Source organism: Urocitellus parryii, chromosome 2 (genome assembly GCF_045843805.1).
Source record: "Urocitellus parryii isolate mUroPar1 chromosome 2, mUroPar1.hap1, whole genome shotgun sequence".
Lineage (NCBI taxonomy): Eukaryota > Metazoa > Chordata > Mammalia > Rodentia > Sciuridae > Urocitellus > Urocitellus parryii.
The window spans coordinates 40,555,632-40,576,436 of NC_135532.1; the positions used below are offsets into that span (position 1 = coordinate 40,555,632).

Genomic DNA, 20,805 nt, shown 5'->3' on the forward strand with positions numbered 1-20,805 from the left:
TACTGGGGATTGAACTCAGGGCACTCAACCACTGAGCCACATCCCCAGCCCTATTTTGTATTTTATTTAGAGATAGGGTCTCACTGAGTTGCTTAGGGCCTTGCTTTTGCTGAGGCTGGCTTTGAACTCCATCTTCCTGTCTCAGCCTCCTGAACCGCTGGGATTACAGGCATGCACCATGGTGCCCAGGCTCCAAAGCCACTTCTTACTATTTCCCCTCTCTCTCCCTTCCTGTTTCCCTCCCTTCTACAAACCCTCACTGAACACTCACTGTTTACTAGGTACTGTGCTAGGTCCCCCTTCAAGTGAAAATGCTAAGTGCTTGTGCCATGCTACAGAGAAAGACACAGGAGGAAACAAAGACAGGATCAATATATGCAGTAAAATTCCACTTCAAAAATCTAAACCTGACTGCAAAGATCTAGTTCATCTTTGCTGATGAGACAGTAAGATGAAGCTGAAACTATCTTGGACTTAAATGAAGGGAATGGGGCATTTAAAACATTTCTTTCTAAACCATCCAAATGCTTAATATCAATAGCAATTCTTAATTATTACTGTAATTGGCTTTTTTTGAGGTTCAGGGCAGCGTTCAATATATTACCTAAGATATTCAACAGTTTATTATAAAATATGCTATGTGTTGATGATTCTGCCCAATTTCAAGCTAATGTAAGTTTTCTGAGCATGTCTATAGTAGGTTAGGTATATTAAATGTATTTTTGACTTGCAATAATTTCAACTTCACTGTATTTATTAGTTATTTCAACTTCATGCACTTATTGGGTATAACCCCACTGTAAGTTGAGAAGCATCTATAATGATAATAGATACAAAGAACATAGTCCAGCATCTAGCAAGACCTCTTCTGTTTTTAGTCAGGAATATACACATTTTAATCAAAGACAAAATTATTGGAATGACCAGCCAATTCTCCATCAGAGATGAAGGAGAGTTACCTTCTAACTAGAAGCTTTGGGTCTTCCTGACACTCTTGAAATCATGCACACAAGTAGCCACCTATTTTACTAGTGTCAAAAGTGTGTCTGTAGCAGGATACTAAGATGGTCTTTAAACACCTCTCTCCACAGACTAGTTATTAGTTGCAAGAGAAAAATGAAACCGTAATTATACAGTGAAGAAATGGAGTTGTACCTCAATTGGATGATCAAATTAACATTACCCATGAGGGACAGATGGACATTGTGTGCCCCTAACATACTCTGAGAAGGACAAACATCATCACCTGGGCAGCATCCCAAATAAGAACACAGAACCTCAAACCAATCATGAGGAAATGTAAGATAAATACCAAATGAAGGACATTCCATTAAAAAGGGGAAATTTGAGTTCTTAAAATTTGGAAGGTCATAAAAAATTAAAGAAATGTTACAAAAACATTGCATACAGGAAAAAATATATATATATATCTGAAAACTAAATGCAAAAAAGAACTGTACAAGAGAGTATGAGAACTATTCCCAGAGAGTATGGTTTCATTGTTAAGTGCAGTGACTTGGAATGATGTGAGCTGTAACCGTGTCCCGAAGACTTGCTAACTCTAGGCTAGCTAATTAACCTCTCTAAACTTAACCTTCATTTTCAGTAAATTGGGATCATAATAATAGCTATTGTAAAGCTTAAATAAGATGATTCAGAACGGCCTCACCATACAGGGCGCCTAAGTGCTGGCTGTTCACCTCCTGCTCTGTTATTGTTATTGGTGTGGTCTCTAGAGGGAGCCGGGTACCACTGCTGCTCTGGGTGGAGGCAGCATTGAACTACTCCAGTCATGGAGCATCAGGAAGCCTTTCATTAGCAGGCTGTCCTGGATTCATGGCCTCAAGTTTCCATTGGAGATTGATTTGGTTCTCTGCACAATCATGGGTTTTTTTTTTTTAATGTTTCTTATTTGGATATGATTTTAACCTTACAAAAGAGTGCATAGATAAATAATAAAAAATAAATAAATAAATAAATTACAAGGTTCTACAAAATGTTGCAAAAAAATTACAGTCTTGTACCTAGATTTACTGATTACAGGTTGAACATCCCTAATCTGAAAATCCAAAATCCAGACACTCTAACATCTGTAAATTTTGAGCACCAACATAATGCCGCAAGGGGGAAATGCCACCTCTGACCTCATGTAATGAGTTGCGGTCAAAATACAGATAAACTAAAAATATTGTATTAAATTACCTAAGGCTAACTGTAGAGAAACATAAATGAGTTTTGTGTTTCGACTGGGGTCCCATCTCAAGATACCTAATTACGTATCTGCAGTTATTCTAAAATCCAAAACACTTCTGGTCTCAATAATTTTGGATAAATGATTCTCAACCTATGTTAACATTTTGCCACATTTCCTATATTATATATATATATATGTGTGTGTGTGTGTGTGTGTGTGTGTGTGTGTGTGTGTGTGTGTATATTTTCTATTCCTATATTATGTCCTATATTATATTCCTATATATTATTAATTTCCTCTCTTTCTTTCTCCCTACCACCTGCATACACATATTGGTTTTTTTGTAAGTTTTATACATCATTGTCCTTTATTCCTAAACATCTTGGTGTATATCTTCTAAGAATATGGATTTTATCTTAGGTAACACATGCCAGTTATCAACTTCATAAATTTACATGGATAATCTATTTTTATCCAATCTGCTATCTGCACATGCAGTTTTATCAACTGTTCTAAGATGCTTTCAGATCATTTTTTTCCCTGTCCAGTATAGGATCTAGTCTAGACTACCTAATCTACCCTCACCCTGCTCCCAAACACCCCCGCCAGTTTATAATATTCTCTTTCAGATTTTTGTTTTCCTTTTTCTTTTTCTTTCTTTCAGCACTGGGAATTGAACTCAGCAACATTTTATTATTAAGCTACATTCCCAGTCCCTTTTTATTTTTTATCTTGAGACAGGGTCTCTCTAAGTTGCCAAGGCTGACCTCAAATTTGTGGTCCTCCTGCTTCAACCTCCTGAGTTGGTAGGATTACAGGTGTGTGCCACCACACCCAGCTTGTAATAATCTCTTATCCTCCTAACACGCAGAAATTCAATTGCTCTTGCTTTTCAGGTCTTTTCTAGCCAGACTTCTTCCTAGGGTCCAAAATCTATACTGCACAGACCTAGCTCCAGTATCTAACAAAAAGAGCAGGTTTACCATGCATCACAGCAGTTGACACCTGACTCAGTGCAACTTTTTTAAAAAAAAATTAAAGAATCTATGAGAAATAGCCATCTCTCATCTTTAATAGAAGGTGAGGTATAACAGAGAAGCAGAATTAAGAGAAGGAAAGTATACAAACACTGAAAAATGTGTCTTGAACAAACATGGATATTGGTCTCACTCATAAAAATGTTTCCCCGGACAGATTTTTACAAAATGTGGTAGAATATTCTGGAAAGAGCACTGCTCAGTGCTGTGGTCTTACCTCACACACTGGGGATGTCTCCAGCTGCATTTGACCACTGTGGGCACAAGGAAAGAAAAAGGAAGACATAAGGTGGGATTTAAAGCATAAGTACTTCAATGTCAAAAGAGAAATATCTTTAGTTATAAAAAGGCAAACATACTTAAGTGCAGAATCTGGTAGTTCTAAGGCTTCTGCTGATCCCATAGGATATAGATTTAAAACACTTCTCTCAGTAATATCTGCACTTAATCTAAAAAGCAGGGGGGAAGAAATGTCAGTATATTTATAAAACTTGTTATAAATTCTCTTGGTCATATTTAGTTTAAAACTTTATATAAGGAAAAGCAGTGTTTATCTAAGATTAAGTGAAGAAGGGTTTATGACAAAAAATGAAAAACTGTATGGCATTTCCCAACCCATGCGGGGTCAAAATATAATTTTCCATCTGTTATTGGTATTGAAATCCAACTGATTCACAGTGTAAGAGAAATTTCCAATAAAAATCCCAATTTTCATAGGTAGCATATACTAAGTTTTATTCTAGAATTTCATTAATTTACAGAAGTTGCTGAGAGTACTACAATTAAACATATGTGCCAACAACATTCGGTTCTGGTGGGAAGATCTCTGTAGTATAAACTTAATCCTCTCAATTATAAAATAAGAATTCAGAACTGTGGGTGAAGCTCAGTCCTACAGCACTTGCTTAGCATGCAGGAGGCCTGGGTTGTACCCCCCAGCATCCTCCCCACTCCCAAAAAGGAAAAAGAAATCATAATCAACTTGATACATATTTTTTACTTTTGAAATTGTCTTAGGTATAGTTGTTTTGAATTATACAATTTTAAGAGGTAAGTTGCTCTTTTTTTCAAAGAACAATGAAGCCAGGAAATCCATAAGCGATAGAAAAATTATAAAGCCATCTTTGCAGATATAATTCGATAATATAATAATTATAATAATATAACATAATATAATAAATATGCCTATGAAAATGTTACCACACTAACACTGAGAAGGCCTAGAGAAGAAAACGAAATAAAGAAAAACAGGACAGCCATATTCCACTTAAGTTTCTGGACCTAAAAAAAACCCCTGGATCTATGAACTGTGAGATAAAGGAGAAACCCAATATGTATATAAACACGTTTATTGTTAATATTTTAAAATCTAGAAATAAACATGTCTTGAATTCCCTCTCTTTATCCTACTTTAACATGATTATACTGGCTTACAAAAATACTATTAGAAAATCAGACTTACAGTAGTTATTTCAGAATAAATAACAAAATCTAAAGTAGCCAAAGTAGTGGATTATTTTAGGGAGGAAATGAACTCCACAGGAAATTTTTCAACATTTATGATTTAAACATAGCATTCGACAAAGATGCAAACCATGTGTGGCCAGGGACATTCCACCGGGCTCTTCCAGAGTGCAGGCAGCTACACCCACCATCCCATCCACATCAGCACAACTTGTGGCTCCAGACATTTCAGAACTGCAGAAGAGTCGGAGCTCCTAGGTTCAACCCACTCCTCATGAGCAGGTGACTAAGGCCTCATGAGCAGGAGACTAAGGCCCATTCTTCAGGGCACCCATGTCTCACTATGGTTCCAGCCCTGCATCCCATGCCACTGCTATGTCACCCATGTGGGCTATTTTGTTTTGCTTTGGGGTTATATATTAATCAATCCAAACTCCTAAAGCAATAAACACTAGAAATGCCTGGAAGAAAAGAGCTGGGTCTTGTTCATCTTTATATCCCCCAAGGTACACACCATAAATCATGTTCTAAACACTCAGTGAGTGTCTGCAGAATGGAAGTACTTTTCAAATCAATTGCTAAAGATTTCCAGTCCAACTCAACCTGACCTGCCATCATTCTTTCAAATGCCAGATGATATTGTTGGGAATATTCTTGAAAGCACTCTGCATTCACTAACTACCTTTATTATACATTCCCAGAACCCAGAATGCTGTGGTGTGATTCCCAAGTTCACCATATTATAAGACCACACCATTTTCACATAATTCCCAGGACTCCTGGACATTTCACAACAGACAATCTTTGGTCTATTTCTCTAGTGGTCTTGTAGTTATTATCTGATACCTGATATTATCTTACTGAAAAATATTTTGTCCATGGGAATTCCATTATCCTTACCTAAGAAAAAAACAAAAAATACCCACTGCATCTAGCGTCCGCTATCGACAAAGGCCAACTCAAATTCAGAAATCCAAATCTTTAGATTTCTAAAGATTATATTATATATATTATTGTATATATGTTACTTGTATTTTGGCACTATCAGAAATAAAAATAGTAATGTTTATTTATTTAATCATCATTCTAGAAAAAATTTCCTTGTATTTCTGTAAATCAGTGGCTTAAGTTTTATGTTCTTAAAAAATAATCTTTACACACACACACACAAAAAAAGTTTTACGTTCTTTTGCCATATTTCTGTTTTCTAAGTATTGTACCAAAAAACCCATATGGATTTCATGAGAGGTGAATGAATTCCATTAAGAGCTAAATTAGGGAATTGATCACCATCTCTGCAAAATTCTGACTCTTTCACTTTTGAATCTTGGGAAACTGGTGATTAAAATGACTTTTACTTCATCAGTGGTTATACTGGTACCAAAATGTGTATATAAGTATTTTAAAAACTGAAATAAGGTACTCATTAGATTGGTAGGCATTATCTACACAGGAAACCTGGGCTAAAGGAAGACAAGCATACCCATTGGGATCTTGCAGCAAATCTACTGCTTCTCTCAGCTGCTCAATCATTGCTATATCCACGTCCTGATCTTTGGATGAACTTATTCTGTAACATAAAACCAAGTACGAAGCATGAAAACTTGATCACTAAAACATGAGTAAACTTAAAAGTAAACTTATAAAAATCTAACAGACGGAAATGATTTTGACAGATTCAATATTACAATGAAGACATGTCAGTACCCTGGAGGGCAGGGTGCCAGAGAGCCACTAGATGGGGAAAGCTCAGTTCAGCTCAGCTTGAAGCCCCTGGTCCCCCACTGCACAATCAGGCAATAGACAAGAACGGTGGGGCTCACAGTGTGCTTCCCTGAGTTCCATGGGGTTTCCTGAGGGTTCCATTGCACTGTCTGTTCTACCTCAAGACTTTGAACACCAGCTAAACCAGCTGGGCTCAATTTTGTTCTTTCATACAGTGTGGGCTTCACATTGCATGGTGTAGGAGAGTGGTTCTCAACCCAGGCTTTATGTGCAGGAAAATCATCTGTGTGGCTTAAAACAACAGGCCAGTCCAGATACTCTCAAGTAGGACTGACCCCAAATAGGGTTGGTCATTTTATAAGGCTCTACAGATGATCCTGATTTGTAAGCAGCATTGTGAACACCAGATGTGAGTTTGAGAACAGAGTTTCTAAAGCTTTATTTAATTTTCCCTGTGAGTCTAAGATTCTATGATCACAAGGTTCAGTGGAAGGCTTAGATCAACAACCCAGATCACGGGGAAAACAAAATCTTGAGAACCAAAACTCTAGTCTATGTCACATGGTCCAAACTCAAATTCCTCAGAAACAGTTCATCTGATAAGATCACTCATCTGAGGGCTGGGATTGTGGCTCAGGGGTGGAGCACTTGCCTTGCAGGCCTGGGGCACTGGGTTTGATCCTCAGCACCACATAAAAATAAATAAAGGTTGGTGTCCATCTACAACTTAAAAAAAAATCACTCACTTCCTCCCTTGTAAATTTTGCTAAATAAATATTTTATCAGTAAGAGACTAGAGGGGATATTCATCTGGTGTAAGATTGCTTGGGGTTAATGGTGGCCCTCTGTGACCTTGGAAGTACAAAAATCAGTTTCTCTGTGCCCCAGTTTTATCATCTTTGAAAAAGATGGGACAAAAGAACTCATCTTCAGGGCTGGGGTTATAGCTCAGAAGTAGAGTGCTGGCCTCACATGTGTGAGGCACTGGGTTTGATCCTCAGCACCACATAAAAATAAATAAAATAAATAAAGATATTGTGTCAGTCTTAAAAAAAAAATTGTATCTTCATAGGATTACTGTGAAGACCAAATGAATTGTGAACCTGTTAAGTATTTAGGACAGTGCCTGGCATGTAGTGTTTAGTGAACATAAGCTATGATCGTTATTAGATTTGGGATCAGGACATTAAAGATATACGCTCTCCCCAAACCAGAAGACCCTGGTGAAGAAGGAAAACCAGCAGCACAGTTCGCCTGAGGTCCAATGGTTGGCTTCTTCAGGTAAAGGAAAGCAACTGGCAATCTCCATTCGAGACATTCTAGCTAATTCTCTGAATTACATTTCTACCCAGAGCCTCAAATCAGATAAAATTCAAGGCCAACAAAGAGGTCCCACTTTGCACTGTGCTGTGGTTTGAACTTGTCCACCCAAGTTCACCTGCTGGAAATGTAATCTATAAGACAATAGTGTTGAGGCCTCGACGAGGATCAGGTCATGAGGGCTTTACCCTCATAAGTGGGTTCGCACTCATGCTCTTGCTACATGATATCTTTTGCCGAAGTTCCTCACCAGATGCAGGCCCCTTCCATCTTGGATTTCTCAGTCTCCAGAACTGTCAACCAAATAAACTTCCATTGTTCATAAATTACTGAGTCTGTGGCATTCTGTTATAGTGGCACAAAACAGTCTAAGACACACGATTGCACAATACTTGTGACAAACATCAGGCAGAGGGAAATTGGGAATTTCTTAATCAATATCACCCAAAGAAAAGCATGTCAAAATTCTACCAGGACAGGGTTGCCAGTGTATTTGAAAGGATGGTGGCCCATAACTGGGTCTCTGGCACTCACATTCCCTCTGTCTGCCAGTGGGCATCCTCTTCTATCTGTAACAGCTCTTCACAGTCTTCTGCCCTGTCCTGTAGACAGAACACATGGGTTTCTGAGAATCACTGGTTGTTCAGTGAAGAGTTAAAGCCTGCCCCAGCCCATATCCAAGGCAGCATTATTCACAACAGTCAAAAGGTAGAAACAAGCCAAGTGCACATCAATGGATGAATGGATAAACAAAATGTGATGGATACACGTGAAGGATTATTCAGCCTTAAAAACAAGGAAATTCTCGAATTTGTTGTACATGTGGACACTATGCTAAGTGAAATAAGCCAATCACAGGTGGACAGTGCTGTATGGTCCCACTCATGTGAGGTACCTAAAGAGTCAAATTACTCCAAACAGAAAGTAAAATAGTGGTTCCAGGGGCCAGGGGAAAAGGGAAGGGGGAGCTGTTCAACAGGTACCAGATTTCAGTTTTCCAAGATGAGGAGAGTCCTGGAGATGGTGAATGTACTTAACACACCCTGAATTATATGGTGACAAAATAGTTAAGATGATAATTTTATGTTACATGTATTTTGTACTAATTAAAAATGAGAAAATTAGCCTGTAATCAATCCCAGTGGCTGGGAAGGCTGAGGCAGGAGGATCAAGAGTTCAAAGCTAGCTTCAGCAACAGGCAAGAGGCTAAGTAACTCAGAGAGACCCTGTCTCTAAATAAAAACAAAATAGGTCTGGGGATGTGGGTCAGTGGCTGAGTGCCCCTGAGTTCAATTCTCGGTACCTCCCTGCCCACAAAGAGAATTAAAAACAAAAATAAAAACAAAAAGCTGAATCGGGTTCCTTGTTGCCGTCTTAGCACCTCCTTGCATTGACAGATACCTCTTTGAGCTCCTGAGTCACATATGAATGTGCATTCATGTGTTTGTGAGAGGAGACAAAGGGTGGGTGTGCATGCCTGGGAGTGTGCCCCTCCCTCTGTATGTGTTTTGGGGAAAAAAAAGGTAAGGGGCTGGGGTTGTGACTCAGCTGTAGAACGCTCGCCTTGCACGTGCGAGACCCTGGGTTCGATCCTCAGCACCACATAAAATAAATAAGTGAAATAAAGGTATTGTGTCCAACTACAACTAAAAAATAAATATGAAAAAAAAGGTAAAAGCACTTAATGACAGAAAAATGCCTCAGAGGTATCCAATAACCCAATAATTTTCATGTGCACATTATCCAGATCTCACTCAAAGAATGTCCTCTCTGCACCGAATTATATGGTGACAAAATAGCTAAGATGATAATTTTCCTGAAGAGACCCCAGAGGAAGCAAATGCTGAGATAACTGACCCTGGGGGTCTCCCTTCTTTGCACTTTTGCCTCTGACACAGAGAAAACACTGCTTTAACCAGGTCAATGCAAGAATGGAAGCTGCCCTAGAGTGGCAAGGGCTGGGGCGTACCCTTAACTAATGCAGGAGCAGCAGAGTCTGCAGCTATGTCATGAAGATAACGTTGGCCCTGAGGAGGAGGCCAGCCCCTCAATGTGGCCTCTGGATCAACAACCCTCAGGCCTCTGCTGCCCTGACTCTACTTTCAGGGTGCAATAAAGTTAACTATATAAATGGCCACGCTGCTCTCTAAATGACAGAGAAATTCATAGGTGAAAAATATACCGTCAGGAATGACCCAGGGAACGTGGTCTAGTCCTTCTTATTGGTTTCAACTATAGGAGACAGGAGTATTTCCTTCCAGTTTTCAGTCTCAAGATAAAAAGTAGCCGAGAGCATAAAACATCTCATGATTTTCTAAGTACAGAACCAGTTTTACTGAGCTGCTTTTGCTAAGTCGGATGGCCAGACAGTGAATTCTGTTTGTAAATTTGCCTACTCAAATTATTTGTTGGTAGTCCCCAAACCAGTACTCGTGTGGTGCTTCTGAGCCATCTGTAGACACATGCAGGGTGATGAAAGATGAGCCCAAAGACACACAGGTTCCCGCTGAGGTGGGACAGGGGCACTGCATTCTTGTTTCAGCTCCCACGTCTAGACAAGTTTGCTTGTCACAGTCTAGATAATGCAACAATTTCATATTTTTTATGCTTAAAAATTGTGCCAAATGCTATCTAGTGCTATCAAAACCGAGAAAGGTTTTGATGTGCCTCACAGAGGACATACGGGTGCAAGGTAAGCACGTGCTCCAGTGCTATGGGCCCTGAGTTCGTCGGTGACGAACCAGCGACAGACTGTCATGTGCCACGTGACATCTCAGTTGAGGACACACCACTTACATAATAGTGGAGCCACAGGGTTATATCACCCAGTAATGCTGGAGCCACCTTGGTTTCTGGAGCACTCTCTGTGCCGTTTTTACAATGATGAAACTGCTCCATATCGCATTTCTCCAGACTCAACTCCATCACTAAGTGACAAATAACTGTATAAAGTGTGGTGTCGTGAAACAGAAACACATAAAATAAGGTCACTCATTGATGACATATATGTGACGGAAGGCTCACAGGCACTTGTCTCTTCTCTAGAGCGCTGGCTCAGTACTGGAAAATTTAATATGCATAATGATGTCACACACTATTGACTACCATGAAGAATCAAAATCAAGTGCAGTTACAAAATACAAGATGCTAACTCAGTAAACCGAACAGGATAATGTACAACAGAACTGCTGGTCCAGGTACTGAGTGGTCTGGCACACTTGGTGGCCTCAGGCACATATTCATAGATGCTAAAGTGGTGGAAGTCAAGCCAGACATGGCCTGATTTTCAACACACGACTTTTCCTTGTCTTTTATAAGTTTAGGGTTTACTTCATAATTACCATTCCCCTCTTGACTTTCCAGGACAAAGGTCTTCCAGGAAACATTTTCCAAATTGACTTCCTCGTCCCTTCTCACTGCTAAAATGTCTGGCCACTAGCTCTAGTCCCTAGAGCAGACTTGTCCGTGGGGTGATTCGCTTCCTGAAATCTCTGAATCTAGGGAACTTCATTTTTCTGAAATAGCATGCTTTTCTTTACTAACCACTATCTCCTTTAAAATTTATATTTGTTGGGCCTGACTGTAATCAGAGTGATGGGAGGATTTCAAGTTCAAGTCTAGCCTTATTTACTAAGACCTTGTCTCAAAATAAATAAATAAAAAGGGCTGGGATTGGGATGCAGTCCAAGTACCCCTGGGTTCAAACTCCAACACAAAAACAAACAAACAAAAAAACTTTAAATTTAAGCATCTTTGAAATATATTTTTCAAAATTTCTATCTTTAGGGGAAAAAGTCCTCTAATTTTCTATGTTTTCCTGATTGAATTGTCCCATAGAGCTGATAGACAGTGGTGAAATCTGGAAGAGTCTTGTGAGAACCACTGGCCTGTCAGTGATGTGATGAGATTTGTATTTCAAGAAAAGGTTTGGTGGCAGAACGTGGGGTGTGTGTGTGTGTGTGTGTGTGTGTGTGTGTGTGTGTTGCACGCACACTGCACACAAGGTGGTGCAGACGGGAGGGGGCTCTTACAGCCATTAACGTAAGAAACAATGAGGCTCAACCAAAGCAATGCCCAGGGGTCAGTGGAGATGGAAAGCAGAAATGAGTCTCGACAGGTTAATGACAAAGTAGAGACACAGAGTCAAGAGTTAGCTTTCCTGTTTTATCCTTCTATATGCTTTTGTAATCAACGTTGATGGTCATATTCCACACACATATGGCAGGTCCATTATTTTTGTCTTGATGGTTTGAGCACACAGGTCTCAAGCAGTTCTCCTCCCACTGTCCTCAAGGGTGATACCCAGAGATGCTGGTCTAGGCTAGTCCAGCCCTGCTAACAGGCTCCTCAGAGTCTAAGGAGGCTCACCTAGAGATCCCATTCTTGGCTTCAACATAGTAACTCCGAGATCAGCACCTCTCACAAGCCACAGTGACTCTATTTCACCAAAACAGGAATCCTCAACCTGAACCTAAAGGATGGGCAGGACATACCAGGGCATCTAATCAGATCATCAAGCAGCTGAGCCTGACTGCAAATCAGCACAGGCCTAGTTTTTCTCTCCTCCCTTTTTCTACCAGAATGAGGGCTTCCTGACTCCTTGGGGACTCCACTGCCCTTTCAACACTTCAGGGCAACTACACAGTTCAGGAACACATGTCCTTGGAGTAACCTATCCACAAAGGAAGAGTTACCTCCAGATTTTAAGTCTCCACTTCTCTCTGGACACTAAGGACATAGCAGGTTGTGCATCCTTGATCCAAAAATCTGAAATCCAAAATGCTTGGAAGTCTGAATTTAATCTTTCCCTTATTTTTGGCGGGGGGGGGTGGTGGTACTGGGGATTAAACCCAGGGGCACTTTACCACTGAGCTACATCCCCAGCCCTGTTTATTATTTTGAGACCAGATCTAAGTTGCTTGGAGTCTCACCTGCTACACTGCTCAAGCTGGCTTTGAAACTGTAGTCCTCCCGCCTCAGCCTCCCAAGTCACTGGGATTACAGGTATGTGCCACCACGCCTGACTGAAGTCTGAAACCTTTTAAAGTTCCAAAATCTGAAAATTTTTGTTAATAAACTTTGGATTTCAGATTTGGGGATTAGGGATGTTCAACTAGTAAAATCTATGCAGATACTTCCAAATCTGAAAACCTCCAATATCTGAAACACTTCTAGTCCCAAGCACTCTAGATAAGGGATACTCCACCTGTATGTCAAGCTAAGTATTCATCTAGAACATACTGAGCAGCATGAAACTGTTTTAGCTTTTGCTGAGCGAGTGATAATGGCAATTCTGGTAAGTTGAGTGATAATGGCAATTCTGGTAAGTTGATTAACTTTCGTGATGCAGTGAATAGTGGAAAAACTGAGTAATTTCTGAAAACAAACCAAAACACCACAAAATCCATACGGATAAGCAGGTAACCGCAGAGACATACCTGGCGAAAAGCAGTTCTGAATGTCAAAAAATAGACACACTGAGCTTTGAAAAGATGTGCTGGAGGCTCCAGGTGGGCCACAGCAAGCGGGACTTTGAAGATGATGGATTGGAAACCCTGAACTTAAGTTCTAAAAGTGCCCAACAGAAGAATTCGAGTAAGAAAAATTAATTGATCCTCAAAACCTTACCTTAATATAGTTCATAAATCCCGAATGAAGAACATCTGCCCCATCAGCAAATTGGTCTCTTTGTTTTCCTGAGTTGTTGTTGTCCCCCAAAAGGGAAGGCTCTGGTGGAAATTCCTGATGAAATTCCCCTATTAGGGAAATACAGAGAAAGGAAGAAAGCATGATTTCGTGACGGAAGCATAAAGCACATCGATCCTCAAATACATCATCTAATTGTTTTCACCTCCTCTCTTAGCTATTATGGAGGTATAGGAATGACCCAGATTTTCTTTTCCCTATAGAATCTGAGGAAAAGATTAAAAAAAAAAATGGGAGAGGAAGAAAATTAAAAGAAAGTCTCCAACTGAATTTACAAAGTCAAGACCTCTTTGTGGCTTGGTTCATCATGAGAGAAACAAAACTTCCTCTTAGTCTTTTAAGGAATTGAGAAAACAAATTATAAAATAGGGCTTCTGTGTCCTCTTTTGAGTAATTGTTTCAAATTCCAGGTTCAACAAATATTTAATTAGCAGCTGCTAACTGGCAGGTATTATGCAATACACTTGGGGGCTTAAAAGAATCAGTCAAATATGACTCTGTCCTTAGGAAGCAGATAATCTCAAGGAAGACTGTGGGACAGGACTAGACAAGAGCCCCCAATCCTAACTTACAGAAATGACTGCATAAAAGCCCCACAGGGGTACAGGCATGTTTAGGTGGGGCACAAGCAAGGGGAACATGTTCCAAGGGATGAAGGAGAAGCAAAAGAAACAGTATGAGGAACTCTTCTGACCAATTTGAAGACTAAAAAGGATTTTCCTTCAAGCACTCACACAGCCAGCAAGATACCCTCAACCAAAACAGGTTGGAAGAGGGGCTCCCTAATAGCAGATTTCTTAATCCTTTAATTTGAAAATTCTGCCTAAAATGCCCTCCTGTTTTGCATAATATCACAGTTTTGCCTTCATTAATACAATGGCAGTTATTAGGCAAGGAAACAGTTCTATTTTTGGACAATGTATGGTTCCAATCATAAGTTTAATGCTAGTCTCTCATTAAGTGTAATGCTAACCTTAAGTGCTGAACTTAAAAACCTAAATCCAAGTAGGAGAAGCAAACATCAAATTTTGAGTAGCTTTAAACAACTCTCTCATTATTAATGTGAGCATGCTTAAACTATCACAGAGATAATCTATATATTAACCTTGTTCTTTATTATTCCTGCATCATGAAATCCTTTGTGCCACAAATCAGAAAACATCAAACTTTAGTATTTTCCCTAAAAGTCATTGAGAAACAGTCATCACAATAATGTAACTTGATATGAAATTAGTTACAAGGATTTTGAAGTTCTGCAAGCCTCCATGTTTAGTGATCATTTTATGATTATTAAACAACAACAGAGCTGGGCATGGTGATGCACACCTATAATCCCAGCAACTTGGGAGGCTGAGGCAAGAGGATCCCAAATTCTAGCCTTAGAAATTTAGTGAGGCCCTGAGCAACTTAGCAAGACCATGTCCCAAAATAAAAAATAAAAAGGGCTGGGGATGTGATTTAGTGTTAAAGCACCCTCAGGTTCAATCTCCAGTACCAAAAGAAGAGCAACTTGGGAGCCATGAAGTTCAGCAGTTACCTAATCAAATTACCTCATCTACAGGGGAGATAATTAGAGTCAACAGTCTTGTCCAAAGACAAGAAAGTTCCTGAACTACACTAGCTACCCTCATGTGGCTGTGAACTGAAGTCTAGCTTGTAAGTAAGTAATGGACACTCTCCCACACCCATTACTAGCAACAAACCCCTGCCGGCAAACCTCCATGTTCTTTCCCTTCTGGTTTAAAACAGAGGAACATGGAATCTTAGTCCTGTATTAACAAAAGAGAGTCACAGGACAAAAGAAGAATGAGTCCTTGAATCAATGCTTGGAGTGGAGTTGCTTGTACATCACTAACTCACTAACTCCCATTTGGACTTAATTTGGATTGTGTTAAATCACTGATATTGGGGGATTTTATGTGTGTGACAGCAGCTAGGGTTGTCCTAACTAATATATCTACCATCTCAAAATTTTCTTTCCTAAAATGGATTTAAAGAATCTTTTGTAAATCTTCATAATGTGAATAATTCTACTATTTACTGTAGGAAGTGGTACCGGCAAGTTACTCAAACTCTCTGACACCTGGCTCCCTCCTGTATAAAATGGAGATGAGTAGAATATCTGTCTCAGCACTCTGAATTTTAAAGATCTCCTTTCCGGATGAACACAATGCCTGAATCAGGGGGAAATATGCAATAAACATTAACTATTATCACTGCCACATTTGTGCACGTGTTATTTTAAACATAACCTTTGAAACTTGAAAACAAGCACTCTTCCCTCAGACCTTTATTGGGGCTAAGGCGATGGCACGGGTCCTCCTTGATGATCTGGTCTTCCTCCATGATATTTGACATTGGCACATTAAGGCTAACCGTGTCTTCATCAGAAGGCTGAAAAGATACAGCACACAGTTTCATTCAAGTGAGTTTTACCAAAGGGGAAAAAAAAAGAGAACGCTGTATTAAAACAATATCCTGTGCTCCTTGCAAACATTATGTTGAGTAAGAGAAGCCAGACACAAAGGACAATTAATTCTACCTGTGGAAGTTGAAAACCAGAATACTGCTCCATGGCATTTGAACTCAGGATAGTGGGTGTTCTTGGGGTAAGGGTGGGTGCATGAGCCAGGATTTCTGGGGTGCTGGAAAATGGTTTCTTGCTGTGGAAGCTGGTTATAAGGGTCACTAACACTGATGGTACGCATGCACTTCTCTTATGTATGTTCTGAGCTGAACTCTTGTCAGCTACCTACCTTTTTCTTAACTAAGAACCCATATTAAGGGTACTAAAAAGGACTATGTAATATCCAAATATTATAGTAATTCATAATTATTCCTAATAATATATAACTTAGGCCTAAGTCCAACCAATCACTTTAATAGTACTTACACTCTGAGACCTGAACACAAGACTAATTTACCAAAACTACATGGGAGTTTCATCTGGCTAGCCATAAAAAGCTGGCTGTGGAGATCTGTGACAGTATCTTATTTGCTCAGCCTGCCTTTTACGTGTGACATTAAGCTTCAGTTTATCTCCTTGGTCAGGCAGAGGAAGCTGCGCTATATATAAGAGCTAAACAAAGGCAGTTATTAAAAAGGAACATGTGGGCTGGGGTTGTGGGTCAATACAGAACGCTCACCTAGCACGTGCAAGGCCCTGGGTTCAATCCTCAGCACCACATAAAAATAAATAAATAAAATAAAGGTATTGTGTCCAACTATAACTAAAAAAGGAAATATTAAAACAAAACAAAACAAAAAAAGAGGGCATGTGTTTGGTGATTTTCAGAACAAAGCTTCAAAGTAGTTACTGGAGTTAGTCCTCTCTGAGGGTCTCCTTTCCCACAGCAGTTGATGAGGTTTATTCAGAAAAGCTGTCACAAATGAAATATGGGCCGGATGCTGTGGTACAAGCCTATAATCCCAGCAGTTCAGGAGGCTGAGGCAGGAGGATTGTGAGTTCAAAGACAACCTCAGCAAAAGTGAGGTGCTAAGCAACTCAGTGAGACCTTGTCTCTAAATAAAATACAAATTAGGGCAGGGGATGTGGCTCAGTGGTTGAGTGCTCCCGAGTTCAATCCCTAGTACCCCCAACAAAAACAAAACAACAACACAAAAAAAAAACAAATTAAATATGGAGGCTCATTAATTTTCCTGCCGCCATTTCTCTGTTGCTTTTTAGTAAAAAGGTTTCTAAGTCCCAGGGATCAGAAATCTCCCCAGAACACATTTCAGATGATTATGACCTGCTCCTAAATTCCTGAGGCTAGGACCTTTAGAGTTTGTCCCTATTTACTTTTGGACACATGAGCAGATTGTTTGGAAACTGGTAGAAGTGAGCATACACTTCATTCTTCAAACAAATGTTAGAGGACCCCACACGTTCTTGCTTGTTTATCTTAAAAAAGTAGATTTTTAATTTCTTCATGACAAATGCAAAAACAATCAGACAATGATAAAAGATAAAGAAAGGGAATGAGAAGTGAGTCATGAGGCCCTCAATGAAATCCTAGTGGAGGAGGGGGTAACATAATTGCCAAAGAAACAATAGAACAATCCATAGAAGAAAGAAAGACCCTTCTCAGTCCAACAAATTTCTTAGAGGCATTCTTAGGTAATAAGACTATAGTGTGAGAAAAGAAAACATCAAAGAGAAGTCATACATTTTATTCTGCAGAATATAATCCTTTCTACAGCCTCTTTTCCCTCCACCACCCCATCTTAAAAATTTACCAAAATTCCAAAGATATGCATTGAATTAAAGGGAAGACAATAAATCCTTAGGTTCCTCTTAGAATGATATTAGCATCCTACTTAAGCTAAGAGTAACAGAGGAATAATGAACATCTTTGAGTAATGTTTTATTAATGAATTTAATTAGCCTTAGAAGGGAGATAGAGGATAAAGCAGAGTCTGTTTAATTTAATAGAAAATAAGTATAGGGAGAGTAGTTTCTATAACAATGGCCCATTTGAGGGGCCTTATGAGTTTTAATAAAGCCAAAGGGGATAAATTAAAATGCAACTTAGAAAGCTATGTGTTTGGCATGCCACCCCATCAGGGAACCCTGGTCAACTATTGATGTGGCTTTGTGTAGGCCATTTTCTTTTACTGACCCTGGCCTTCTTTTTCTCTAACTCTTCTTCCTTTCAAAATGTTCTGTATTCGAAAAATGTTGAGGAATCTTTTTTTTTTTTTTTAATACACTGCTTTACAGAGCGTTTTGTGGAAAATAAATCCAAAAGCCTTAGCTACCTATTAAACCACCAAGATCTGAGAACTGGGGAAAGGCTCCTCTGGAGTCACACAGCAGAAATGTGATCTCCTTAGAGAGGTGACTGTCCTATTAGGAACAAATTCTTCAAAGAGGATCATGATGGTTCAGGACTCAATTACTATAAAATCTCAGTAACTTCCCTCAAAAAAAGGAAAGAGTATTGATGAGCTTCCCTGACCACATCTATCCCTTCTCATTCTCAGTGAAGAAGCTCCATTTAATGGTTCATTAACGTAAGACCTGGGAGGGGGGCTCTAATACAGGATATGAGATAATAAACGTATTAATGAACAGTGATCTGCAATAGCTAGAGAAACTCTAGCCTGTGAAACCTCTTAGCTTACAAATTAACCAGACTTTTATTCAACTAAACGGAACACAATCTGTTTCAGGAAAACAGTTATTGTTGTCAAACACAGCTACTCATAAATGCACTCCCTATCAGTAAACTACTAAAATGCAATGGACACTTGACTTCTTCACATTTATGCATGCATATAACAACGTTTTCCTAAGTTCACTTAAAAATTAGCATATTTTAAAAGTTCTTCATGGATACTTGTATACCATTTAGTCATTTCATAAATATTTATGAAACATTTAAGAATATTCCAGGTAATATGTGGGAGTGGCTAATATCTGCATAACCCTTAGAGAATTTCAAATTGCTTTCACAGTACATGATCACATAGTCTCATGCAGATGCATCAAAGTCCTTTTCCAGAAAGAAGTTTAGCAAACATGGACGGATATATCCAATAGCACAAAAGAAAAAAAGATCTGGTCACTAGCTTTACCTCAGTAGCCGATAATCGCTTATCTCCATTATCACTTCCAACTCCCGAATCAGAATCCTTCTTGCTGGGATAGATGTCATCAATATTGAATTCATTTAGGAAAAATTAAAAGCACAAGTCACACCAAGATATATAAATTATATTCTAATAGTTACTTTCCTATATAAATTTGTATTATTATTATAAGGCAACAAATCAGCCTGGTATTAAAGATTATAAAGACACAGACCCTACAAAAATCATAAATTTGTACCACCCAAAAATGCAAGAGAAATTCTTTATGTTCAGTTTTTCCCACTCTTAGACTTCATGATTCTTTGAAACAGTTACCAATTTTCTTATTTATTCCAGCATATAAAAAAGCAATAAACTGTGTAACTGTTTTTACCTCTTAGCTTACAAAATGTTTTCAAGAATTCTATATACTTTTATTTGGTTATTATATAAACTTTATAGAGTCTTTACAAACATAAAATAATGGATACATACTTGAAACATTACTTGAAAATACAATTAGGGTAGTCTTTTAAGTTGTCCTGTTTAGGAAAAAGTGAGGAAAAGACTTCTGCAATGGAGACTCCTCTGAAAGGACTTGTATTTTTCCAAGTGTGTTCATTGTGGGAATTTTGTTTGGAAGGTCATTTGGAAGGCCAAAGCCTGATTTATGCTATAAATGACCCAAGAACATGTGAAAGGATCCCAACACTTCCATTTGAAACAGGAAGTGGCAAAAAACTACACATTGCATTTCTGAGAAATAATTTTTTAAAAGCCTGTGTTCTTCTTAACAAAATTCAGAAGGCACACTGAAAAATCAGTAATTGTTAAAAGGGCATGTCTGAGCTTACCTGACTGATAAGTAAAAAATGCCCACATTTATATTATAGATCTTACTTATATGTATCCATACACTACTCAGGAAGGACTGATTATTGATTAGGAAATGAAAGCTGAGATATTAAGAGATGCCAAAACATTCTCAACAGCTTCAATTTTTCTTATTCCAGTAGTTTCTGAACTCTGAATTATTAAGTAGAATTGGGTGGTTGAAGCAAATAAATTTTTGTTGGTTACCTGAACAGGCTTGGCCTAAGCAAATTTTTTTTCCCTTTTTTAAAAAGAAATAGATTTATTATTCTGATCTTAAAATAGCATAGGCTCTCATGGGGGTTGGATGGTGGTCACCAATAATGGCAATAGGCAATAAAGCCCTCAATTTAAATTCAGATGGAAAGCCTCCTAGATGCTTTTCTGAGTGAAGGCATGGACTCACCTGTCTTCAATATGCTGGTGTAAGTGTGGCCTCTCCATGGTATGGAGATAAAGGGAGTCAGTTGTCTTAATCTGGCAAGCTTGTATGCTCAGATACTTAAATATGTGCACTTTGCCCTTTGTGCAAATCTACAGAGAAATTAATAAAGCATTAAATTTTTAATGACAAAACAAATTTTAAGTACCAGATACATAACCACATATTTTAGTTTTCACAATTTCAGTTTATGTAACACTCTAACAATGCACCCTAAATTGGACCTTTCCAAAACATGTAAGGATTTGGGGAATCATTTCTACAAATTCTACTTTGACTAAAAAACCATGCTCAAGAAATTCCTGACTTTTTAAAAAATTAAACTACAAAATTCTAACAGAGATGTATTTAAGTATAGTGTAATAAGTATAACAGATAACTGGACTAGCAGCATTCCAATAACAAAAGATGATAAAAGCAGAATTATTTTCAAGCCCATAAGGAAGCAATTAACAGTTTATAAATAATTG

The 20,805-nt window shown here is 38.7% G+C and overlaps 1 protein-coding gene across 1 annotated transcript in view; it reads right to left on the reverse strand.

The window, feature by feature from the left end:
* Positions 1-20,805, reverse strand: part of Lrch1 (leucine rich repeats and calponin homology domain containing 1) — a 188,347-nt gene that overhangs the window by 39,685 nt on the left and 127,857 nt on the right. Inside the window, exons 6-13 of the mRNA XM_026393702.2 lie at positions 20,300-20,427; positions 19,027-19,090; positions 15,735-15,840; positions 13,369-13,496; positions 8,275-8,342; positions 6,179-6,265; positions 3,591-3,680; positions 3,449-3,485 (exon numbers count right to left, since the gene is read on the reverse strand). Of these exons, the coding sequence (XP_026249487.2) occupies positions 3,449-3,485; positions 3,591-3,680; positions 6,179-6,265; positions 8,275-8,342; positions 13,369-13,496; positions 15,735-15,840; positions 19,027-19,090; positions 20,300-20,427 (708 nt within the window). The remainder of the gene's footprint in view (positions 1-3,448; positions 3,486-3,590; positions 3,681-6,178; positions 6,266-8,274; positions 8,343-13,368; positions 13,497-15,734; positions 15,841-19,026; positions 19,091-20,299; positions 20,428-20,805) is intronic.